This window comes from Motacilla alba, chromosome 6 (assembly GCF_015832195.1).
Source record: "Motacilla alba alba isolate MOTALB_02 chromosome 6, Motacilla_alba_V1.0_pri, whole genome shotgun sequence".
Classification (NCBI taxonomy): domain Eukaryota; kingdom Metazoa; phylum Chordata; class Aves; order Passeriformes; family Motacillidae; genus Motacilla; species Motacilla alba.
Genome location: NC_052021.1, coordinates 33193738 through 33219874, shown reverse-complemented (window position 1 = coordinate 33219874; position 26137 = coordinate 33193738). Strand labels below are relative to the sequence as shown.

At 43.9% G+C, this 26137-nt stretch overlaps 1 protein-coding gene across 2 annotated transcripts in view; it reads left to right on the top strand.

Annotated features, from left to right (window-relative positions):
- Nucleotides 1-26137, top strand: part of ADAM12 (ADAM metallopeptidase domain 12) — a 181017-nt gene that overhangs the window by 92317 nt on the left and 62563 nt on the right. For both annotated transcript variants that reach the window (XM_038141010.1, XM_038141009.1), the window contains exons 4-6: nucleotides 10053-10131; nucleotides 13612-13688; nucleotides 24333-24510. In XM_038141010.1, the coding sequence (XP_037996938.1) occupies nucleotides 10053-10131; nucleotides 13612-13688; nucleotides 24333-24510 (334 nt within the window). The remainder of the gene's footprint in view (nucleotides 1-10052; nucleotides 10132-13611; nucleotides 13689-24332; nucleotides 24511-26137) is intronic.

The window sequence follows — 26137 nt, the reverse complement described above, 5'->3', positions numbered from 1 at the left end:
ATCTCTGCCCTCTTCACCCAGCATTTTATAAGGTTAGTGAGAGGGACACTGAGGCACAGGACAAAATAAAGATATATCTCTAAAAGCCCATGATTCTGCAAGGGAAATATGAGCACAGCCTGCTTAGAGCAAGTGGTTCATGCTGGTGGCAAGGAGGAAATTGTGGGTTTAGTTAAAAACCAAAATACGATTTCGTGTTTCGACAAATTAGCAGAAATGGCAATAAAACTTCTTTAAAATTAAAAATGCAAATGCAAGCCTACAGGCACACACTCCAAAGCAGGAATAAGGTACAAAAAGGGTGTAATTGTTGGTTGGAGTCTAAGGATAAACTTAGGCTCAGTGACTTTTCATTACTGTAGGAGCTTGGCTTCCTAAAAGCATTGCAGATGCTTGCAATAACCTTTTGTAATCCCTCAGCTCTGTTTGCATTTCGTTAGTTCTATTTTAATACGTTCTGATTTTTCATTGGACTCACTTAAATTTCTATGTTTATAAATTTTCCGTGTTAGGAGCAGTTTTCTTGGATCTTTTAAGCAGGATTCCGTAGCAGTCTGAAAATGTTCAGATGCAAGTACAGTCAGACAATTTGCCCAGTGACATCTGTTCAGCAGCATAATTTTACTCAGCTACGAGTGACATATTTAATTAACTGAGACATTTCAAATAGAATTTGACAGCTTTCCAGCCCAGTATCTCCAGACTTACTACTGCCTGAAAATATGCCATCCTAGGAGTGCTACAGGGCCTGGGAAGAATGTTTGAGTTTTATGAAAGGCAGTGTTGGGATTTTGGAAAATAATGCATTAAAAACATCATGTCTTCCACGTGTTGTGGATCTTTTGTTGTTGTTGTTGTTGTGGGTTTTTTTGGTTTTGTTTTTTTTTAAGTTTGGGATTAAATGTGTGAGATGGTATTTTTTGTTTGGATTCAGATGTTAATTAGTTTTTATATTATAGTTTCACAAACTGTGAGTTCTGTAGTAATACTCTCTAATAAGTTAAAAATTGAGTTGTATCTCTTTTTTTATAAGGCTTTTAAAAGAAAAACTGTCTAATTAAGAAATTACACTTAAATTATTTTTACTTTTAACTTAATAACTAAGTTCTTGTGTTCTGCAATGCAGATTTTTTTATTTAATTACACAATACTGCCTAAACTCATGAAGAAGAAGGTGAAGAATAAGGACTAGTCTCTGCTTTAAAACGTCTATCTTGTTTTATGTGTATTACTGTATTTTAAAACTTTAAACTCTATGTTTTCGACTGTGTGATATTACACATTTCCAGTCAAACTACTCACTCATAATCTTAGTTTTCTTATTCAATTTTGGAAGTTTTCTCTATGGCTTCAGGTTAAGTGTAGTGTTTCTTGGGGGGTCAGTGTTTGTCAGTACAGAAAGTATGAAATGCTCAGTACCCAGGGTTCCACCAGCCTGTGAGGTCTGAGCCTCTGAGCTTCTGATACATCTCAGTGATCCTGGGGATCAAGCCTTGGTTTTGTTCAGGGCTCCCTGCATCCGCAGCTCCAGCGCTGTACTGGGCAGGCAAGATCAGAATGTCACAGAAAGCTCTTAGATTGTCTTGTATAGGTTTTAGTGGAAGCACAGCACTGGGAGGTGTGCTTTCCATCAGCAGCCACAGCACTGCCATGTGAGGAGCAGATCTGTGGAAGGGCAGCCTTCCAGAAGCTTCCAGGAGTCTTCAGTCCAGCCCATGCCAACCCAGAGCTCTCACACAGATGGGTCTGGGCTCAGCCTGCGTGGTGGCAGAGCACATTCCTGCTGATCCCTGCCACAGATACTTCAGAGGAGCAGGAGTTCAGTGGTTATTTCACTTTTGGCACGTTGCTGCAGGGTTTCACTGCAGCCACTTCCATTCCCTGAAACTGAAACCACTCCGTGCAGCTCGAGCAGTAAAGTCTCCCCAAAGCAGGCAGCCCACAGGCTTTGCCTAAATGCACAGAATTGTGTTTTCCCATCAAAAATCCATTCGCCAGTAAGCACCAGCACCTCTCTGTCCCTGACAACAATTTGTGGCTTGTGTTATTCTGGAGCCTTTCCTGAAATGTTTGCTTTTCATGGCACCCAGCCCAGCTGACCCAGTGACAGGATTTCTGTTAATCCACCACCCAGGGAAGCTCAGGGAGCTGATCTGAAATATTCCTCACAAGTACAACTCCAAGAGAGGTGCTGTAAGCTCTGGTGTATCAGAACTGGACAGTGCAAAGCAGTCTGGAAGTCTTTGAGGTTAACATGGGAATGCTGGGAATCCAGATGTGAGTTTGGCTTTTGGGATGTGTGAGGTTGATCAGCTCCACTCAAAGTCCATTGGGAATGGACTGCCATTCCCTCTCCTGCTGGAGAAGTTTTGCTGTGTGGAGACACAGTGAACCTTGCTGGTCTTCCTTTGATTCCCCCACACATCCCCTGCGTGTTGTTTCTTCCCTCAACTCCCATCTGAGGTGTAGGGTCACCTAAACCCATCCCATTAGGGATACCATGGACATCTTGACCAAGTTTAAGCCATTTTAGGGAAATAACTTATTGTTACCCATCTGCTTTGTTGGAAAAGTGTTATTTAGCTTCTTTTTGCTTTCCCCACACACTGGTTAGCAGTAGTCTCTTCATTAACATTTTGGAATTAGAGTGATAAATAAATGCTGGCGTTTTGGCAGGTAAATGATGACATAAATGTGACAGTGAGTGATGGAAGTGGGGTGTGCACTGAGGGCCCAGAACAGCACGGGAGGCCACCAACGTGCTGGATTTCATTTCAGTCTTTGCCTGTCATAGTCATATTTTTTTGAAAAATCCCTTTGCCCAGGATTCTTCTCCTGGAAAGCTGAGAGGCCTCAGAGAAAAAGGAAAACAATAATTATCTCATTTGCTTCTCCTGTGTTTTGCTGCTTTGGAATGTGGCTGGAGATTGTTTACCCACAGGTGATTGTTTCATTGGTTTCATGTGAATTGTTTTAACTTAATGCCCAATCATGGTCAAGCTGTGTCAGGACTCTGGAAGGAGTCAGGAGTTTTCATTATTATCTTTTAGCCTTCTGTCTGTATCCTTTCTGTATTCTTTAGTATAGTTTAGTATAGTATTCTTTAATGTAATATAGATCATAAAATAATAAATTAGCCTTCTGAGAACATGGAGTCAGATTCATCATTCCTCCCAACAACAGAAAACTCTGAAAATACAACATTTGCCCATTGAAATTTGGGGAGATGAAGCTCATGCATTATTTGCCCAGCAGTCAGGGAAGAAGAAAGCTTTCCATCACGGGGTGATTGCCAGCCAGGGAGCTGTGTTCCTCCCTCAGCTGCTCAGATTTGTTGGCTCAGGCTGTTGGGTTTTCTGCACGCTGCCACCACATGCAGTGATGAGTTATGAGCACAGGGTGCTTGGGGGCTTTAAAAGGAGGATTTGTCCCTCTTCTCTCCCTGTTCCCAGCAGGCTTTAAAAGGAGGATTTGTCCCTCTTCTCTCCCTGTCCCCAGCAGGCCAGAGAGCAGCTAAGTGTGAGTGCCTGTTCCCACACTGTGCAGGGATCACCCAGAGCCTGGATCTCACCTGCAGCATGTGTTTGTCAGAACTGGTTCTCAGAGTGCCAGGCACTGTTCCACTCATTCCAGGGGATACATTTTGACATGGACTCCAGCAGGCACAGGATTATATGAATTTCTGCATCAAAAGGACTGGGTGCAAGCACCAAGACATATTTTCCAAATCTAGTGTATGATCTACTCAAATTGTCTATCTCCAGACCATGTGAAATAGGCTGCAGGCTACTACCATAGAGTTACTCTTGAAACCTGGGCTGCTTGGTTGATTGCCCAGCTATTATAGTTTTATTTTACTCCCTTCTTTTCCTCTGAATTGTTGTGCTAATTAAGCTCACGAATTTCAATCTCTCAGGTTCTTCAATTATGACATTGCAGCCCCTCTGTGGCAGCACACTGGAGTGTGGCAGATAGGATATTATGAAGTGGAGACATTCAATGGGAAAATGTCCAAAAGCAGTTCAAATCACTTTAGATAATTAAACAAGGGAAAGAATGTGGTGTGTTTAGAGAATATGAGATGGTTTTGTGAATAGAATGGTGTTAGGTAGCAGTGCATGGGAAACTCATTACCCATGCTGAACTCATTTTTTACATTGTAATGAGAAAGAAGAATTGAAAAACACCTCTGTGAACATCACCTTTGTGAGTGCTTGCACTGAGACCCCCACAGCAGAGGCAGCAGGTTCAACAGGCTTGTTTATTCCTCTGGATGTACCTGGGAAAAAATGCAGCAATTGAAGAAATAACAACTAATTTCAGTGTAAAGGTCAAAATGACCTGAATTGAGATACTTAAGAATTAATGGAGTAGGCTGGTGTCAGCAGGCAGAATAAATGACATTTTTTATAACTGCCTGTTCACCATCCTGTTTCAGTCTCTTCACCTCCTCCAGATGTAGGAAAGGTTTCAAATGCATTGCCAGAGGGGTTTTAATAAGAGTTTGTGTAACAGAGTGAGGCAGTGCTTGAGTGGGGGAGAAAAAAGGCACTTGATCATTGGGAAAACAGAGTAAAAATAAAAAGTCTGAGTAGAGGTCAGGGGGTGTGTGAGTGCAGGCAGCCCCCCTGAGGGGAAGGGAGGAGCAGGGGCACACCTGAGCCAGCCCTGCAGCCCCTCTGTGGGCACTGTCCCCCAGGGCAGCACAGCAGCTGCCTGCCATCCCTTCCAGAGCCGTGGGAGTATTTAATGCTCTTCCTAAAGCAGCAGTTCCTACAGTGGAGTGACTACACAGAGCTGTGAATCAAAGGCAAGGGGGAGCAGAAGATCAGCCTTCAGAGCACACAGAGTGTTCTGTTCCTCTCCAGAGGTCAACAGGGCACAGCACCTTCTCTTCACTGCTGAGAAACCAGGTAGGGGGCATCCCTGTGATGCTGGACCCCAGGGTCTGCTCCTGCTGAGATGATTGATGCTGAGATTTTTCCTGAGTAGCACTGACATGAAGAATGCACAGTTCTTGTCCTTTTTTACAGGCTGATATTCTGTACTTGGTGCCTGGATGGCTGAAGGACAATTGGCTAATAATCTGCACTTTTCTGTGTTAATAATAATAATAATAATAATAATAATAATATTTATTTACATCACTGTGTAAATGACAGACATACCAAGAGGGAAAGCAGTTGTCTCAGCTGGTGAAAGAAGTGGGCTAGGAAAAGCTAGAAAAGGCTGGATTTTGGGAAATGCATCATGACAGTAACAGCTGTTGGAATGCAAAGTAACCTCCCCTGGAAGGTGGTGGGATCAGCATTGCTCCTGACTTAGCAGCTCGATGGGGCAGAGCCTGGTTTGATCTCTGGCACACTTGGCTTCCAGGAGGCCCTTGCCATGATCCACTAGATTTTTTCCATCTCTGACTCCTGTGACTGTCTGTCTGAGTCTCCCTGGGTGATGAAATATCATTATAACCTTTTGAAATAATATATCGGTGCCTGGAGAGCGGAGACTGATTTTCTCATTTGCAAGTGAGAGGCAGTGTGTTAAATTACCACTCCTGTCATTAAATGGATTGAGCAAAAAAAATCTGATGTGCTTGAACCAGGACATTTTTCCCCTCCTCAAACAAACCACCTCAGATTTCACCTTGTGGGGGGCCAGGAAGGTGAGGATTAGAAGTTTAAATAACATTCATCATTCTCTCTGAGGCTTAGGTTACCTGCTTGACACCTGAAGACATTTCAGCAAGTCTGACATGGAAGCTTTCTGCTGACTTACAGAGGATGAGGGAGCCTGTGATGTGTCTGTTAGAGATCAGGAGGCATAAAATTTATTTTTCTGGGCCATGGAAGCTTCTGCTTCTTCATTTGGCTCTGGGAAATTTGATGCTGAACAGCCTGGTCTAGTGGAAGGTGTCTGTGCCCGTGGCAGGGGGTGGAACTGGATGGGCTTTACAGTCCCTTCCTTCCCAAACCATCCTGTGATTCTGTGAAATGTGAAAAAATCCCTGTGCTGATAAACACAGTGACCAAGTGTGTAAGTAATTGTGCTCAAGAATTGCACTTCTGCATCTCTGGATCATCAGTGAGAAAGCTGTAATGTTGTTCCAGCTGATATTTTGAAGTCACATCAAGCAGCTGATGCAGTTCTTCATAGCATTTGTTTCTGTCTTTCATGCAGGGCAAAGTATTGATAATCATCTGGTACTGCTGAGCATTGTAGCTGGCAACATTTGAAACTCCAGACATGGTGATGAATTGCTCTATGATATATTAATGTTATTTTGATCCCTGCTCTTTCAGAATTACATTGATCCAATTAGGTTAAGTAGCTTGCCATCTAAATTAATTTACTTTCCTCTATTAATCTCCTTTACTCTGGGTCAAAACCAGAAATGTAAATCAATCCATTGTATTGCATATCTTTGGGGGGTGGGAGGGTAATTAAATTACCTGATAGATACACATGCTGGATTGATTGTTTGCTATGTTAAACATTATTGCCATAATTGGAAAGTGAAGTGGTGCACACTCAGTAGTGGAATCTGAGTGCTTGTTACACTTAATTTTCATAACCTGTCAAGAAATGCCTTGCTGTCCCTGGGTACCAGCCCTACACACCCAGCGACACAGCTTTTAGGATATTGGCCATTTTGCAAGTGGGGATAAAACTCCTTCCTCTGCCAGGAGCTGCTGGGCTCCCTGGCAGTGTCTCAGAGGTGCTCCCCCTGTGCAGAGTGGGGAAAGCCTTTCCCTGGCTCAGGCTCAGGCTGGCAGCACCCGGGGTGTGGCAGCAGAGCAGATCTGAGTGCTGATGGCTGAGTTACCAAACTGAAGGAGGGGTGGTGCAGAGCCCTGCAAAGCTCTCTGCTTTCCCCAGTGCCACGTGAAATTTCCATGGTTTGATATCACGGAATCACAGAGTGGTTTGGGTTGGGAAGGACCTTAAATCCCACCCAGTGCCACCCCTGCCATGGGCAGGGATGCCTTCCGCTGTCCCAGGCTGCTCCAAACCCTGTCCAGCCTGGCCTCGGGCACTGCCAGGGATCCAGGAGCAGCCACAACTCTTTGTCCCACATTGGGGCATTCTTTTGCTTTCCTGAGGTCAGTCCAGCAGTGGGATTCCAACTCTTGGTGCTGTCACCAGTCTTTTACAGCTCACACTGGGAATTCTTCCTTTCAGCCAGTATTTTCAGGATCTATATCAAACTTTCATCCTGACAGGGACATTGCTGGCACCAGGAATTTCTTCACCTGCTACATTTCCTCACTTTAGTGGGAAGAACTTTCCATGGAAGCCTCAAACAAAAACAAAGCTCTGATGCGAGAGACTGAGATCCAATCCAGTGGCTGGAAAGTGAATGTTGGCACAGTTAAACAGATACAAAGTGCTGTGGGGTTAGGTTGGGCTTAGTTAAAATCCTGTCAGGTTTGTGATAGCTCCATCTTCATGGGAGATCGAGGCAGGGGCTCTTTACAGTAGGAAAATGGATCTGGTTCCTTCCCTGTCATTGTAGCAGAAGATAAATTCGGGTCAGATGACCCCTGTAATGGGGCAGGGCAGGCTGGTGATCACAAATCCCTTCTGGTGTTCAAACCTGTGGATCTATGAAGTGTTTTCTAAATCTGTGCCTTAGAGCAGAATGAACAGCAGCAGAAAGGTCACCTTTATCATCATTGCTGTCAAACACCTTGGAAACAGCAGAGCACAAAGCAAGTGAGTTGCTCAATCACTTTGTCCTTCTGCTACATCTGTTACCTTTCCCTGTACTTTTGTGCCATTGAATGAAACTCACTCCCCTGTCCTGGATGGACTCTCATTTCCAAAAACTGCACAGTGAAACTCTGTTGGCTTCAGCAATAGGATCTTGCCTTTACAAAGGCAATTAATGCCTGCCCAGTGCAGAAGTTAGCAGTGTTAGATAAATAAAGCTAATTATGAAAGCAGCTGCTCTTTGTCATAATGTGACAGTAGGAAACAGAGAGGGACTTTTTGCAAGAGAGTGTAGTGACCGGACAAGGGGAGTGGCTCCAAATTGACACGGTGGGTTTAGATGGGATTTTGGGAAGGAATTGTTCCCTGGGAGGGTGGGCAGGCCCTGGCACAGGGTGCCCAGAGAAGCTGGGGCTGCCCCTGCATCCCTGGCAGTGTCCAAGGGATGTTGGATGGAGCTCAGAGCACCCTGGGACAGTGGAAGGTGTCCCTGCCCATGGCAGGGGTGGAACTGGAAGATCTCAAAGGTCTCTTCCAGCCCAAACCATTCCATGACTGTTGGGTACAGCCCCCTCTGTTCCTGGCAGGGTTTGTGGAGGCTCCAGGCACAAGGGGTGGGATCACCACTGCAGCCAAGTGTCCTCTGAGGCCCCACGGGTGTCCCTGTGGAGCTGGTTGGTGGGATTTATTATTGTGCATCTAAATCAACACGAGATGTTTGGTTGGGCACCCAAATCCTGCTGTGGGTGTGGTTGTTGCCTGAGATCCACTTGCTACAAACCCACCAAATGCTGCAGCGTTTTACCATTCCATATCAATTAATATGGTAATATTTTCCACAAGCTGAAAAATTTTAAATTTAAATGTGAGAATCTCTGCTTGAGTGCTCACTATAATGTGTTGGGGCTTCATTTTTTTGCCTTGCCACCTCCTTATCTTCTTTTTTTCCTTTTATTTTTTGTTTTTGGTCTTGTTTCGTTATTATTTTTTTCCAGAGGCTTTTAAAGCTGGGTTTTCTCCCTAGTAAGTGTTTGTAGAGTTCCTAGCACAACCAGATCCTGATGGAGCCACTGGATATTAATGTGCTGCAAATTAATCAGTAATGAAAATTAAATGTGTGTTTATGCTCCATTTATAATGTTGATACAAACACAAGAAATGTGTACCACAACTGCGTAATGGTTCCCACCACAATATTTGCAAGGGTGCAGCATTAACCGGCTTTAAATAAAATAAAGGGCTTGGTTTGTTCAGATGAACAACCCAAGGGAGAAACACCTCTTAGAAGGGGAACAGGATGAGCATTGTGAAACACAGAGCCAGGGATTTTCGATGTTCTACACTCTCCAGTTTTCTGAAGGTGATGGTGGCATTTATCTCTTGGCTCCTTCTGTATTGTGCTTTTGCAGCTCGCCAGGAATTTTGTCAAAACTCAAGGGTGTTTGTGATGAGGAGCACAACTCAAGACCTGTGTTAGGAGTAAATGTGAATGAGTGTTCCTCCCTCTGGCTCTGTCAGAAATGCTCTTTAGATAAGGAGTCGAAAACAGATCAATAGCAACACTTGTTTTTATTTTTTTAAAAAAAGGCAGATGCCTGAGATGAGTTCCCTACAAAAAGAGAAGTTTCTGTGGTTGTCACACACATGCCCCTCCCTGGAGATTCCTGGAAAATGACAATTGCAAGTCCAAATTTTTTATCTCGTTGCCAAAGGCAGGAGGGGAGGTGTGGAGGGAATGGGAACAAACTGCCTCGTCCAGGACGTGATCTTGCAGAGTCTCCTGTGAAATGGTTAAATTTCCATTCGTGAATATCCTTTCAGACAATCAGGGTAAATCCAGTGCTGTGAATTCCGTGGTGTTCATGCAGTGTTTTCCCTGGAGTGTCAATAGGAGGAGTTTGTTTCACTCACCAAGTGCTAAATTAGACTTTGGGTGGTCACTTGCTGATGAATACAACAGATTAGATGGAAAATAAGGAACACAGGGAAAACATTTTCCTTTTCAACAAACCACCATTACTTAACAATACTCTAAACCCCAGATCTCCCTAGATTTAACCTAAAATGTGTTGAAAATTACATGGAAGATTCAACACTGAGATGTGCTGGCACAGAGTCTTCATTTGGAAGAGAAAACAGTCTGGAAACTTGTAGTCTATTCACAATTACCACAGGAAGTGTTTGTGTCCTGCAGCTTCAATATCTGGAGTTCCATTTTCCCTTATTCCCCGTAGCCATTGAATCCTTAATGCCTGGCTTTGATCCTTATCTCAAACAGAACCACAGGAGGATAAATTCAAGGTGAGGTGGCCTCAATATTCCCTGTGCTCTGTTTCTTCCAGGGGCCTGCTGGCCAGAGGCTTCACAGAGACCCATTATCTGCAGGACGGCACTGACGTGGTTCTCACACGCAATCTCACGGTAAGGCTGGGCTGTCGTGGGCAGAGATGATGCTTCATCCTTAAAATCCAAAATATCCTCTGCCAGGATCTGAGCTCTGGGATGAAACAGCTCAGTGTGTGGTTTTTTGGGTTGGTTTTTTTTTACTGTTGCCTTCAGTGTCTTTGTGACTGCTCTGATCCTACACATGAATTTTTAGAGGCAGCCTTTAAAGGCGAGCTCTGGGGTTTGAGCCACGTGGCTTTTAACATTTTTTTCAGCTTCTTGGAAATAGACCCATTAAAATGTGATAATTATGGCAGCCATGGATGATCAGTTATGGAGAAAAGGCCTGGTTCTGTTTGGGGAAAAAAGCCCCTAAATACCTGATTCCCAGAGTGCAAAAGTTCATGTCAGAGGTTGAGGGCTTGGGTGTCTTTCCTCACTGGGGGAGTCATGGGGAGGATGTTGGTTGGGTTTTTTTTTAAATCCAGGCCATAAGCGTGTTGTGATTGTACTTTGTACTTGTATTTGTGTGTATGTATGTGCATATTTATGTGCGTGTATAAATACGGATCTATACAAAATATGGCTTGTTAAAAGAAGCAGTTAAAACTGCTTTTTACAAATAAAAACCCCTTAAGGCAGGAATGTTTTTTGTCCTCTGACAGCATGAATGCCTTAATTAGAAATAATGCAGCAAGCCATTTTAATTACAAAGCTTATCTTTTATCTGGCTAAGTCCCATCAAGTATTTGCTCTGTTATGGTATTTACTCACTGACACTGCCAGCAGAGACACCATGCTTTGTGTTCCCATCCATAACAGGCTTTGCTGGGATCAGGGGAAGGAATTATTTCTCTGCATAACATCTTACTTCTGAAGAAGCATCTTCATTATAGCTGCAGACACCCCAAGTAAAGCAATCATTTTGAAAGCTTTCAGGGCTTTCATTTTGCTGGGTGCTCTTATCTCCTTCAAAATCAGCTCAGGAGAAAATAGTCATTTGTTTTGGGAGCAGGAGGGCTGCAGAGACTCCTGAAGGAAGTAAAAGGAAATAAATGAAACACATGAGTCTTTCAGAGATTTACCTGAGTTAACAGGAGTATGTGTACAGCTAATGACAGGTTTTACTTGCTAAAATACAATATCTGTTTGCAAAATGGCAAAGTAAGTCATGATTAGTAATGACAGTGCATTTTGCTGCCTAAAAAAAGAGAGCTCAGTGCATTCATTTTTCATTAAATGCTGCAATACAGCTGAGAAAAGATAATTCTCCAATTTTATTTTTATATCTCTTCTTCACTGAGGACATCAATACAGTCTGGAGTTGAAACCAAATCCGATTTTCCTTTGAAAAGTTGCTTAGTCAAATTCTGCTTGGAGGTCAAGGCAGGTTTGTGGAGCTGTCTCTTGGGCAGTTCTGTAGCACACAAGTCAGTGTTTAGGTTATTTTTCAATTTATAGCACCTGGAAAATTGTCAAAAGCTGCTATTTATTAAATTATCTCAGGCAAGGGTAGAGTACTGTTTCAAGCATGATGGATCAGCCTTGGTAATTATTTGTTTTTAAGGGGTCACCCATTTTATGTACTAGTTTGCGGGAATAAAAAGATTTGCTAGCAGAAAAAAAAAATCCTGCAATTCAGTGGAATTACTGAGCTAGAAATCAATTTTCTCCCAGTCCCTGTTGCAGGCCATGCTCTGATAAGTTTACATTTTCGATATTGAACTTTGGCATCACTTTGCTGGATCTCAGAGAAATTGTGAAATGGGCCACAACCAGGAGCTCAGAGTTAATAAAATGACAAGTTGTATGTGGAGAGGGAAAGAAATCAGGCCCTTTGCCATAATTCACTCTTAGATAAAGACAGCTGGACCCCAGCAGCAGCTGTGTGGGGTGAGATATTGGCTCCCCTCCCCATTTCACTGGGCCTCTGCTCAGCTCTGCTGATGCTCAAACCCAAAGATTTCTTTCTCAGGAGCTCTGAACTTCACCTCATGCTTCCTTTAAGCAATGAGAATAAACCTATTTCATTTTTGCTGTTAGCATGTAAGAGATTCAGTGCTTGAGTGGGAGGGGCATTGATTTTTCTTCTATCAGCTGGATGCATGGAACTGATAACACTGAAATAAAGTGAAGTCGTGCATCCACATGGAAAGTTTGACATCCATAGCAATTGTGACTGAAGTGATCACCCCAAAAAATTCAATCTGTGACTCCCTTCTATTGTTTTATCTTTGCTAATGTGTTGCTGACTCTTCATGAGGATTGATGATAAAAATACCCACGAGTAAAACTCTCTCACCCTGTTTCTGTCATTTCTTCCACTGACAAAAGCCACTGAGGTTTGTATTTAGAAAGTCAGAGCTGGCTGCTCTGTGTACACTTGCTCTGCTGGAAATCAAACAAACATTTTTCCTGGAATAAACTTATTAGCAGAAAATTCCTGTCTGAATCATTGCATCTTGCCCAGACTGTGGCTTTCTTCACCAAAATCAAGGTGCTTTTTAGAAATCTGCTGTGAGTGAAAGCCATGCCCCAGCCTGGAAAGGTTAATTAATGCAATAATGAAGCAAGCCATGAGAGGCACAGGGAGATGGCTGTTAGGCTGCAGCACTGATAACTTCCCTCTGCACTAATCAGATGGGAGCCTTGTGCTGCAGAGTTTTCAGTTTCCAGGTGGTGTTGGGAATGCAATATAACCTTTAGTCAACAATGAAATTAGCCTTGATTCCAGACAGATATGTGGATGAGCTTAGAAACCCTCTGTTGTGGGTGCCTTTTGCAAGCAGTGGATTATTAAAGAAACGTAATATCCTAGGCACAAAATGAAATTGGACTGTTGTCTCTCAAAATAGAAGCCCCCCTTTATTCTTGGTTGTTTTTAATAACATGCAGCTACTTGGTTGGGTATTTCAATAAAAAATTTCCTTTCCAACCTGTTTCCCTTCCTTCTCATTTGCTTTGTGATTTTTTTTTTCAAGTTCTAGGGTTGGGATTGGCTTTGTTATATTTCTTTTTTCACATACCTCCCTCCTATAGGGATACACAGATTTAAATGCCCTTCAGTAAAAATAGGGGTCTATATAGAAAGCAGTAAAGTGTAGGAGCTGATTTGTTAATCTGATTATTTTATAAAATATTATAAAATATTATAAAAATATGAACAATATAAAGATATTAATAGAAAATATTATCAAATATTCAATATTGTAGCTTTAAATACATAACACAGAAAAAAAAGGGGTCAGTCATACAAATCTAACATTATTGATCCTTCACAAAATAAGAGCACAAAACCAAACAGAAAACCTCCTATAACTTTTTGGGGTTTTGGAGCACCTTTTAGGACTCTTTGGCTGTTAAGCACAGAGAATATTTGGTGGGACAAAAGAGGTGCTGTCAGTGAGATCCTGAATGCTGTGGCCTGAAACTGATAATCACCTTGAAATAAAAGGGCTGGAAACCCAGGAGCAAAGAGCATGTGTGACCAGTGAAATGTTTTCTCCTCCTGCACAGGGTCACTGCTTTTACCATGGCCAGGTCCAGGGCTTCCCCGGCTCCTCCGTCAGCCTCAGCACCTGCTCAGGACTCAGGTGAGCCCAGATTCCAGCAGGGTTTGAGCTCCTGGGTGCTTGGTTTGGCTTTTGATGCATGAATCAGTATTGGGGAAGGGGCTGGGGGCACTGGGAAGGGGCTCAGCCTGGAGAAGAGGAGGCTCAGGGGGGACCTTGTGGCTCTGCTCTGGACCCTCAGGCTCTGCTCGCAGGGAACAGGGACAGGAGAAGAGGGAACAGCCTCAGGGCAGGCTCAGGGTGGATACTGGGAACAATTCCTCATGGAAAGATTTGTCCAGGCCTGGCACAGCTGCCCAGGGAATTTTGGAGTCCCCATCCTTGGAGGGATTTAAAATCCATGTGGAGGTGGCACCTGGGGACATGGGGCAGAGGTGGCCTTGGCAGTGCTGGGAATGGTTGGACTCAGTCATCTTTAGAGGGCTTCTCCAACAGAAATAATTCCATGATTCCATCTCTTTTTCAAATGTTGGATGAATCCCTGCAAATCATTTTCCCTCTAGTTGCTCTGAAGAGAAAAAAAACCAAAGAATAAATAACACAATTTTGGGGGGTTTTCCAAGAGCCATCCCTTCTCTCCTGCTGCCCATCCCTCTGTGTGCCCATTCCGTGGCACATTTTCATACTGGCAGTGCCCAGTGGCTTTCCAGGCCTCTTTGTCCTCAAAAGTGTTTCAGCAGTGTTTCAGCACTGCTTTGCCAGCTGTGGAATCACTCATTGTCCAGCAGCCTCATCATTAGGAGAGGTGGCTTTGGAAAGCAGGGACTCAAAGATTCTGTGATGCAGAGAACACGCATGGTTGTGGAGCTCAAGAATTGTGTTTATGGCAGGTAAGACGCCCAGCTATTGGATTTTAGCTGCTTGTTAACAGCAGAGTAGCAGATTTCCATCGCTGAAAATCAAACCTCTTCCAGTTGGACAAAGGAATGGGCTGACAAAATTTCACGTTCACAACAGACACAGTTCAGGAAACAATTATCTTTCTTACTTGGACAATCCGAGACTGGTATTTACTCACAGAGCTGTTCCAAATCACAGTAATTAACTGTAAATTGGCTCTAGGTTCTCCCTGGAAAACCCAGTTTTCCTGTCAGATTTCCAGCTGTCTCAGCCTTTTCTGGGTTTGATTTATCTACAAACAGCAGGAGTAGTTGGAATCTTTTCCCCTTGATTTTGCATTTTGTGCTATAGTGGCATTGTCAAGGCTTTTGTAAGGGAGCTCTGGGACAGACAGCAGCAGAGAGAGCAGAGTTTGATCCCAGCACCCCTCTCCCACAGGGAATGACCCATTTGCTGTAGTGGATGGGATTCCTTTGGCTCATTCCCACACAGAGAGGGGCTTTATGGGTTCTTTACTATGGATCCAGCATCTTCCAAAAGTTCAATAAACCCCCTCTCATGAACAGTCAGCATTTATCTGTCATTCTCACTGTAAAACACATCCAGAATTTAAAACTGCTTGTAAAAATCCAGTGCAGAGCTCTCAGTATTTTAGTTAAAGGATTACAATGCTTCAAACTCCCCAGGGAGAATTTGTACCTCGTGGGACAGGGTCTGCATTGATGTCCTTGTTCCAGAGCGACCTGGAAATTAATCACTCTCAAGAGAAAATGCCCTTCTGCACATTAGAAGTCTTTTCTTTCTTCTCCAAAGTGCTCTCTTAGCAATTGTGGAGCTCCCAGAGTTGTTTCCCAGCTTTAGGTGGTTCAGACATGTCAAGACAGCAGATGCTGGCAGGGACATTTTCCTGGCACTGTTGCAGACAAGTCCCCAAAGTGCAAGCTGACAGGATTAGGGTCCCTCTCTGCAGCACCTTTTCCAGTACAAAACTGCAGAATTTCCTTCGTAGTGCATGTGTTGTTCTAGTAGGAGATGAGATGAGGAGAAATCTCAGTTTCTGTGCCCGTTTCAGTGCTGAGATTGGTAAATAGTGTCCATGGGTGAGAACAGTTTGTGATAAGAGTTCTGTGCCTGTTGATCCAAACCTGTTTCACAGCCCAACAACCAACAGCAACAACTGCCAGACAGAATAACTCCCAGATATTGCCTGTGCTTGATCACAAAAAGAAAGAATGGTTTGGGTTGAAGGGACCTGAAAGCTCATCCAGTTCCACCTCTGCCATGGGCAGGGACACCTTCCACTGTCCCAGGCTGCTGCAAAAAAAGCACAGTCCAGAAGAACTTCTTGGCTTAGTTTGCTGGCAGCTTTGCTAGATTGAAAGAATAGATCTGGCTAGGATGGGATGGGATGAGATGGGATGGGATAGGACAGGACAGGACAGGACAGGCCAATGTACTTGCCACCAGCTTGCTGGAGCTGGAACTCTTGTTTTTCCACAGCATGATAAAGACTCCAAGCTGCAGGAGCAGAGACATAAGGCTCTGTGTGGCCATGGGTGGGGACAGTCCCTGGAGCAGCCCTTTCACTTGCAGCAGCTGTTGGAAGGGAGGCCAGGTCTCATTTTCAGGGTCTGTTCCTGGCTTGGTGACAGTTTCTAAGTGAATCAGACAAATCTCTGTGTCTCAGTTTCTCCATCTGTGAAATCCATTTAATGATTCTTACCTACCTCACACAGCTGCTGCATAAAGCTGGGGTTCAAGTGCCTGAAAAACATCTAATGAGAGGAAGTGCATGCTGTCAGCCCTCTGAAATCCTGGAGAACCAGTATCTTCCCCCTCCTACCAGACAGACACCCTGGGCATTGTTCCAGGTGGGGATAGGTCGGGGCTGTGCATTTTCCCCCAGACCAGCAGAGTTCATTAAAAGACATGAAACTACTCATAAAGAACAGGTCCCACATTTCACTCTGAAGCCTGAGTGCTCAGCAGCAGTCAAAGAAGCAAAAGGGATCATAGGAATTACTGAGACAGAAATAGAGGATAAAACAAGAACCCTCATTACCACTTTATAAACCCACAGAGCGCTCACATCTTGAGTTCTGCATGCAGTTCTTGTTTCCCCCTCCCCTGCTCCATCTCAGAAGAGGAAGAAGCAATATATCCAGAGAAGGTACAGAGAAGGGCAAAAATTGTGATCAAAGGTGTGGAGCAGCTTTTATCCAAGGAGAGAAAATAGACTAGGATTTGTCACTTTTGAAAGGCGATGACGGAGAAAAGGAGCATGATGAAACAAGGTTGAATGTCACACTGGAGAGGGGACAATCACTGAATATTCTTCATAACCTCAAAATTAGGAGACATCAGCTGAAACTTGAGAGCAAAGGAAGGTACTTCTTGTTCACATAACGAGGCTGGAGCTGTCACAGGTGGGTGTCAGTGGATCACTGACAGGATCAATGGATTCCAACAGGATGTGACAATTTGGGGAGGGGAGCTCAGGGAGCCTCTGCAGGGCTGTCAAACCCTGAGATGTCCCTGACACTGCTGCTCTCAGAGCTGGGGCTGCTTATTCTGTTCTTGTCTCTCACCCCTGAGCTCCTGCTGTTGGCCAAGGCCAGAGAGGAGGTGCTGAGCTGGAGGAACCTTGCTCTGACCTCCCTTAGCCATCAAGGTCTTCCCTCCACCTGGCTGAGCAGTTGAGATGTGGTTTTAGCTCCTGAACATTTCGTGATCACTCTGTGATGAAGAAGAATTGTGTGAAATCTGAATACTAAGGTTAGTCTGGTTTAAGTTTCTCAGGCAGGCAGAGGGGTGAGATGAAGAGGAGAGAGGAGGAGGCTCAGCTCTCTCAAGCACACATTTTTCAGCTCTGTTCCATCCTCACTCACATAACATTCGAGCTCCTCACCTCACGTAGGAGCACAATGAGATTGGCACTGAGAGCTGGCTTAATGCAGGTTAGAGGAGAATATAATCATGCCTTAATCTGTATCCTGCTGGCTCCTCTGAGAAGAGGAGCTGAATGGCAGAGAGGGCTCAGGAAATGCTGAGTGCACGGAAAGGGAACAATGGCTAATCAGGATTTCTGGGTGTCCATCTGGATCAGAAAGCCAATTAGACTGTCAGAGCTTGTGGGAAGGTGAAGGTACGACAGAGCTGAGCCATTTCCTTCCTGTCCTCAGGAAATACCCTTCTGTTTATCCAGCTTGGAGGTTCTTCAAGTTTTTAACAAATAATTTTGGCCTGTGGCCACCGTTCACATCTTCTGTGATAAATTTGTTTAGAGTTCAATGATTTTTCCCTGATTACTTTCCCTGTGAGTGCTGAATCCACCCAGACCTGCAGCCTGGAGAAGGGCACAAACCTCCCTGGGCCAGGGGCTGGCAGAGGACTCTGGCATGGAAATGTGCAGCTACAGAAACATCTGCGGTGACTTCTTATATGGGGGAGCTTGAGAGGTGCTCCCAAAAACTCCTCGGGGGCCAAAGGATAGAAATCTCCCAGGAAACCTTTTTCTTCTAAAACCCCAAAATGCACTTGAATATCCTCAGATATTTTAGCCAATTGTTAGGTGATTAACACAGTCACACATAGAGAAAGTGTTCAGTCTTTGTCCAGCCTCATCAGCAGCTGACAGATGCAGTGTCCACAGTGACAGGGATGGGGAGAAGGCCCCAGAATGGAACTGATGCTCGTTTTTACTGGGATCACAGAATTATGGTACCCGAGGCTGCCAATACCATTTTTCAAATGGCCTGGCTGAACTCACTGCAGCCCAGACACAGTCAGCTGAAGAGGGGATTTAAATGTGACACTCCAGACATCAACTATTGAAAAAAGGAATGGGAGTAGGAAACCAGTGAGAAAAAGAAATGCAGATTCCTCATGACTCATCAAGCAGCATTTCCTCACAGAAGAAGAGACTTCATCCAAAAGTTAAGTTAGGAGAAAATCCCTGTTGAGAAAAGCACTGGTTTGGATGTGAGCTTTCCCTCCATACTTTCTGCAGAGCTTTTAGTTCATATAAACATCCTGCATAGTTTGTAATTTATCTGACTGGGAAACTCCTGGAGGATTTTGAGCTCAGCATTAAAAATCATTCTCTTTCTGGGGTTTCATGGCTTCCATAGGCTGCCTGTTCCAGGGGAGCAGCTCCTGGCTCAGGGTCACCTCTGTGCTCTGAGATGAGCATCATGTCCAGCCTTTGACCACGGTGTGCACAGGGATCACTGCCAGGACAAGGATGAGGGATGATCCCTACCCAGGTGTTTGAGCCTGCTCCTTCTCCATCCACTCTGCTGCTGGCATTTAGTGGGATGTGCAAGTTGGACTGTTCTTGTCCTGTCTGTCTGCTTGCTGCAGGGTGTGATAAAACATGCTCACTAAATTGGTACCCATGCTAACGCTCCTTTCCTTTCCTTTCCTTTCCTTTCCTTTCCTTTCCTTTCCTTTCCTTTCCTTTCCTTTCCTTTCCTTTCCTTTCCTTTCCTTTCCTTTCCTTTCCTTTCCTTTCCTTTCCTTTCCTTTCCTTTCCTTTCCTTTCCTTTCCTCTTTCCTTTCCTTTCCTTTCCTTTCCTTTCCTTTCCTTTCCTTTCCTTTCCTTTCCTTTCCTTTCCTTTCCTTCCTCCCCTTCCCCACACCCGCATGTGACACTTCCTCTGACAACACAAGGACTGTTCCTTGCAGCCCAAATGCTGGACATTAAATCACATTTTCTCCTCCCATCCAAGTAACTCCTTGCTGGAATTCCAGGAATCAGAGTTGCAGCTCGATCTGCGTCCACTCTGGACAGATCTGTCCTGCACTGAGAAAGGATGAAGTGTATGCTGCAGGAGGCTCTGGCCATAATTCCATTTTAGAGAATAGATTTTCAGGTCCATGAAAGGCACTGGCTGGAGTAGAAGCTCTGTGAGCGATGATATGTCTGTGTGAGAGCACCTCCACCACTCCTGTGAGATGTAAAACCTGTGGTGCTACTGCTTCCACCCCCTTGGAGAGGCTGCCCTTGGCTGATTTGGGTCAGATTTGTTATTTTAATGGAATCCTGCTGTGCAGTGTAGTGGGATAATGGGGTTGTTGTCTTTCCTATTGTGCTCTTCATCAATAGATTTTTATTTTTTTCCCATGGATACTAAAATTTCCTCTATTTTAGAGGTGAGGAGTTGTTGCAAAAAGAGGCGACCAGGGGCAGAGGCAGAGACAGGAGCACATCTGCCTCCAGACTCCTGTTCTCCATTTCCCAGTCCCTAAAAGAATGACCAAACCATTTGAAAAATATCTAAATATCAGCTCTATTAGAAAAACAGCCAATAGATCATCCTGCTCATTTATCCCTGTAGTATCCATCTGCAACTTATTAAAACAGCCTAAAAGTGAAGCCCTCATTCACCACTTCATTTTTCTTCCCCTTTTGTTTGTTTGCCTGCTTACTTGCCTGGGAATTTGTTATACAGAGCCCTGGGAATGTAGAATGTACAATAAAAATAAATAAAAATGCCCTCTGAGTGCCCAGATCACCCCTGAGACGGTGCCTGTTGAGCAGCCCTGCACTCCAGGGTCACAGGGCTCCAATTCTGGAAGCTTTTCACCCAAAACTCCTTTGGAAGAGCTGTGGGATCAGCCCCTGTCCTTGTGAAGCTGTAAAATTGATTGTGGAATGAGTGACCTGGAGGTTTTCAGGTGGCACAGGGGCACTGCAGTGTCTGTGGGCTTTAAGTGAATATTCAGTGTGTGAGCAGGACTGCTCTCTAATTAATTTCTCACCAGCTCAGGACATCTACATTCCTCTGCCAGTGGTAATAGAGCTTTTTATTACTATTGTTTAGAAATGAGTATAACTTTGAGCTTCATTAAAACCAAATGTTTAATTGCACTCACAGATCTCAGGTTTATCAATTTACTTAATTTCCCGTGTACAGTGCAGCAGAATAATATATAATAGTTTCATATAGTGCTGTCCCAGCCAAGTTTTGCTTCAGCATCACAATTTCTCAGGCAAGTATGTGTTGATGGTTTATGTTGGCAGGACCTTTGCTTCTGCTGACAAGTTGGAAAAGAAAAATCCCATTTATATTTTGAGATTTCCTAAAGCCTGTTGATTTATGAAATACGACTGGCCTCGCTTTAGGTTTTGTTTTGGTTTTCCTTTTTAAGAGGGGAAAAAAAAATTATATTTGATTTTATCGACAGTTTAAAAAGTGGAATTATTCCATTAAATTGCCTTTCCCTGATTGAGAGATTCCTGGCAATGTGGAATTATGTGAGTTTTAATTTCTGTTTAAGATGGGGAGAGCTCTGCCATGTCATACAGACATTCCCAGGTGTCCACATGGCTCAGAAGGGAGGACAGGAGGCAGAAGCCGTGGGTTTCCCATCTCCAGGGTGGGTCAGCAGGGATGTGGAGGTGCCTGGTCTGGTGCTGACCCCAGACACGAGCAGGGACCAAACCCTTTGCAGAGCTGGAGTCAAATTTAACCCAGGCTCAGGACCACACTGGAGCTGCTTCCAGTTGGCCTGGAGCCTGGGAGTGGATGTCTGGACGTGCTCCTGGGATGGATATTTTCCCTCCCTCTCTGCTACCAGTGATGGAGGAGACAGAGGGAGAATTTCAGGTAGAGCTGGGGTTGTCTCTTGGCTTTCCTGCCTGCCTCTTTTGTAAATCTTTCTGACTTCCCAGCATCTGTAGGACTGGGACAGAGGAAAACACAGAATTAAACACCTGACACTAAAATTTGAATGCTTCATATTGCTTTTTTCCCCCTCAAACATTTATAATCCTGGGAATTCTGGTAGTCCTTTGTCTGATAGAAATCCCACAGACTGGTCTTAAGGACTTGCTGAAATCTCTTTAGGGCTCTTTGTGTGATTTTTTGATTGGGGATCTGTAGTTTAATATGCCATTTGCCACATTAATATTTGATTTGCCACGCTGGAAAACACAACATTGTTTAGCATTAATGGCTCCTGAAAAATAGAAAAGTTTCTGGGAACATGGGCTGACTCAGGAGTGTGGGAGAACCCTGCTGAAGAGGGAGACACAGAAATGCTGGAGGAGTAACAGAAGCTTCTTGGAAACTCCTGAGGAGAGTGGAGGGAACCAGTAGCTGTAGATTTATTTTATTTGCCTCAGATTCTCAGTCCTGAATGACTGGTGGGTATTGTTCGCTCACACACAAAATAAAAAAGAAAGGAACCATAACTCTTGACTCGTTACATTTTTAAGGTGCTGTGCTTGGCACTGCACGATGGGGGAAAAAAATGCAATTGTAGGAAAGGAAAATTAGTCAAAACCAGAGAGCTGTCCAAGAAAATTCATATTTGATATTCATTATCTTATTACAGATGGTCACAAGCCAAGTGCTGATATCCCGTAGGCAGCACTCAAGGGATAAGTGTGCTTTAAATGAAAAGTCTGGGTTTCTTTCTGCCAAAACTGCAGATTTTCCTTCTCCTGGGATTGCTCCATAGGCAAAGGGAAACTTTCCTTAAAGGCCCACGCTGTCCCTTGGGATGGGAATCAGACTGGTACGCTCAGGAAAAACCCAAATTAATCATTCTGGGATCTGATCATTTGTCCATACCCTCAGCAGCTAAAGGAAAGGAAGGGTAAAGAGATGGTTATTTAGTTCTTTTTAAAGAAATGGTTATTTAGTTATTTTTTAAATAAATAGTTATTTAGTTATTTTTAAAGAAATGGTTATTTAGTTATTTTTAAAGAAATAGTTATTTAGTTCTTTTTAAAGAAATGGTTATTTGGTTCTTCTAGACAGAGGTTGGGTACACGAGGGATACATTGGAAATGTGGCATTGATGTGGCACATTTTGGATATGAACTCCTGAAAACAAGATGCTCACTTTAAAATATTTTTTTTAAAAAATTGAGAGAACTCTACTCAGGATACAACTAAGTCTCTCCCTTTCTAGTGTAAGTAATTAAAGAAAATTGTTCAAGCTTCTAATTTTGAAAGTGAACGTTCTAAGAAGGGCAAATCTAGCATTAAAAATAAACCCCTGCATGCTTTTCTGTTGTTTCTGAGTTGTCAACACAGGGAGCTGGTCAGGCTGGCCCATTTCAAACAGTGACTAATGGACTCCTGCCTCCAAAATGGAATGATTAATTGCACAAGGCCAGGACAACAATCCTTATTTGATTGTGCTGATTGCAGGGCTGCTGGTTTTTGGAGTAAAGTGAATATCTTGTTCTAATTTCCTAAATCCTCCAAGGAGTGAGGCAGCTCTGACAGTAATTCAGAGCCGTGAGCTGTGAGGTTACTCAAATCACGGGGTGACCTGCCTGAGGTGTCTCGTATGTCAGGAGGTTGTTGGGATCCTGGCTGGAGCTGCTGGGACAAACCAGCCCAGCTTTCCCAGCCCTGACCCATCACTCCCAGCTGCTGGGTGATGGGTGAACGTGGCTCACCTGCTCTGCCAAGGGGACTGAGGAAGCTGCAGGTGAATTATCAGACCCTGAGCCTTGGTTCAGGGCAGTGAAACAGGCTCCTGGCATTGCTGTTGGACAGATTTTGATAGCATGCCTTTCCAGGCTGCTTTTTTCTCTTGGACTTTCAGCTGTTCCAGTCACCAGCAAAATGTTTTTTGGCTTGGCTGAACTGGTGTTAATGGTGCTCTGAAGCAAAATTGTGCAGCCAGCTTGGAATTAATAGTTAATTAATAGTTAACTTGTTAGCAGACCAAAGACTTTGAGTTTCTTCATCATATCTTCCTGATAATAGGATAACTAAGGTAGCTTTTTCCTAATAATTATAATTTTACTTTTAAATCAACCTTCGTAGCATCATTAACCTGCTTTTGGGTCCTTTTGCTCCTATTTTATCATTCTTTTTTGTAACTTTCTGGAAAATTGTACTGTGACACTGGTCTCACAGTGGTTGTTGTATTTTACCTTTTATATCTGTCACAGCACAGACAGAAATAAAAAGGGCAGACACTTCTAAAACTCTAAAAAGACACACTAAGATAATAAAGTCACTTCATTCCTTGTCCCAAGTCCCTCTCCAGCTCTCCTGGAGCCCCTTTAGGCACTGTAAGGGGCTCTGAGGTCCCCCTGGAGCCTTCTCCTCTCCAGGTGAGCACCCCCAGCTCTCCCAGCCTGTCACATCTTCAGCCTTTTGTCACTCTTGTTTTGCTGTGGCATCTGAGCAGGACCCAGCACAAGGACCCTCTTTCTTTCCTCTTGCGGGTTGTAGCTTAAAGAGTTCAGCAGGAGAGCTTTCACTGCCAAGTCTGTGAGTTCCTCAGGGAGCAGGTGGTATTGCTGTCAGAATTATTCTTTTGGGCAGTAAAATGAGCGAAACAGGAACCAACTCTTCCTGTGTCTGAGCTTCCCTCTGCTGCCCCGCTCTGCAGCATTTAATAATCCATCCTGACACCACGAGGCCTCTTTGATCTGTCAGGGTTTGCTTTAGCAGCTGGAATGGAGCTGCAGACTGCAATGAGTGTTTTCCCACTGTACCTTCCTTCCCAAACCTTTCTCCAGGCTTTGCTTCGCTCCCGTTTGCCGCGGCTCCGGCGGCGTCGGCAATGCATCACCGGGGGAATGGAAAACAAATAAAGCACAAATATCATTTTGCTCTGCAGTGCAGCACTTCAGAGGAGACAGATTTCTGAGAGCCAATGGTTCTTTTAAAGCATAGTGTGTGCTGCAATGACAAATGTACAGCTTTGATGTTTCCTGCTCCGCTCGCCCGTGACATTGTAAATCAGTGTTTTGCTTTCTCATACTCCATCATTATTAAACTTGGTGTAACTCTGGTGTAGACAAGCTCCTGAAAACCACGTGTCTCACTCTGCTCTCCTGTGTCCCAGGGGAATTATTGTGTTTGGGAACAACAGCTACGTTCTGGAGCCATTGGAAGGTGCTACAAGCGAACACAAGATCTACCGAGCGGAGAATCTGAGAGCAGCCCCGGGGTCTTGTGGCCACCAGCTGGACATCCCTGCCACGGGGGCCACTGCCACGTCACAGCGTCCTCCAGCTGGCAGGGTAGGTGGCTGACGTGCTTTTCTGTGTCTGCTTGGCAGCATTTCCATATTGCTGCCCACCACAAGAGTCTCTACTGAGCAAAACCTTAACCCACACCATCGACTTCCCTCGGTGCCGTCTGCTGAAGCGCAGATGAAATTATTTGTTAAGGCTTTATTACTTTTCCTGGACTCTCCATGCATGACTTACTTTTCACTTCCTTTTCAACACAGAAAAGTTTATGGTTCGTAATATGGTCATATATTCTGGTTCTTGTATGGTTAGAACCAGAATTTGAGGCTCCCTGAGAATACTGAGCCATGTCTGGAAAAGTTCTTGCCCTCCCAAGATGAAAGAGAACATGACAGCTGGGATACTTTGCTAATACCAGCTTTGGAACCTCTATATTTTAGTAGCAAAGTCTCTTATGCACACAAAACAAATTCTCAGCATATTATTTTACAGATGTATTATTGGAGTTGCTGTGATGTTGGCAGAAATGTACTTCATGTGAGATGCATTTACCTAATGGAAATTAGAACATTAAATGAGCCAAAAACCGGGAAGAGGAAATGCTGTAACAAATTCATCTGCATATTGGATGAAGAAAAGGCTGGGTTAGGTGTTCAGGAATTATATATTGATACAAATCTGCCATCAGCATTTATTGAATGTCACATATGGGGATTTGTACTTGCATGTATGACTCAGGCTTTGCCCCAGGTCCATTGTTAAGGAAGGCAACCTAAGTGACATGTCTAGATACAATTATGCAATGGAATTAATTTATTTCACATTTTTAGGAATATTACATCCAGAGCATTAGCCTTTACATGTAACATTTTAAGAATTAAGTGTATTTCTAAAAGCATGTGTGGGTGGAACACATTGGAAATGCAACTTTATTAAGTTTTCCCCAAATTATTTGTGACTTTGAATTCCTCGGAAGTAGTCAGTGCAATGCAGGAATAAAATGTGTGCATGACACAACCAAAGCCATTTTATTATTACCCTTATGGTTCTTCCATTTTGCTGCTGGCTTCAACTACATCTCAAATTTCACTTTAAATATCTGAAAAATATTTTTGCTGTGGTTCAGTGGACATAATTATAAAACCTGTCAGCAGTCACATCATATGGATAGGTACAATATATTTAATGAGTAAGTTGGTTAAGCTTCTAATGTAGGAATTTTGAAAGCTGTCAAGTGTCATGTGTGCAGTGAGTTTTCATATTTCAGTGTTGTCACTAAGCAGTCTGTCAGTGGCCGTGTCAAATAAAGATGACCTGCAAAGTGGGGAGACATAAAGCTGCTCCAAATCACGCTGGGTGACAGAATTAAGCAGAAATCTGGTCTAAGGTTCAGGGGCATGATTAAAATATTTGGCTTCTTGACAGGTCTGGGGGAAGATTTTTGTTTGGTTTTATTTGCTGACTCTCCACTGAACCACCTACATGAAATTCTTATTGAGCAGAGCTGAAATGTGAGATCAGTATATCACCCAGGGCTTTGGTTAGGTGCAAGTACAGGTGAAGGATGGCACAAGCAGCAGATTCAGCTTCCCAGCTCCAAACAGGAGCTCCAGTGGAGCAGGGCAGGAGATGCAGAGGGTGTCCCAGACAGGCTGTGCCCTGCTGGAGTGGGGTC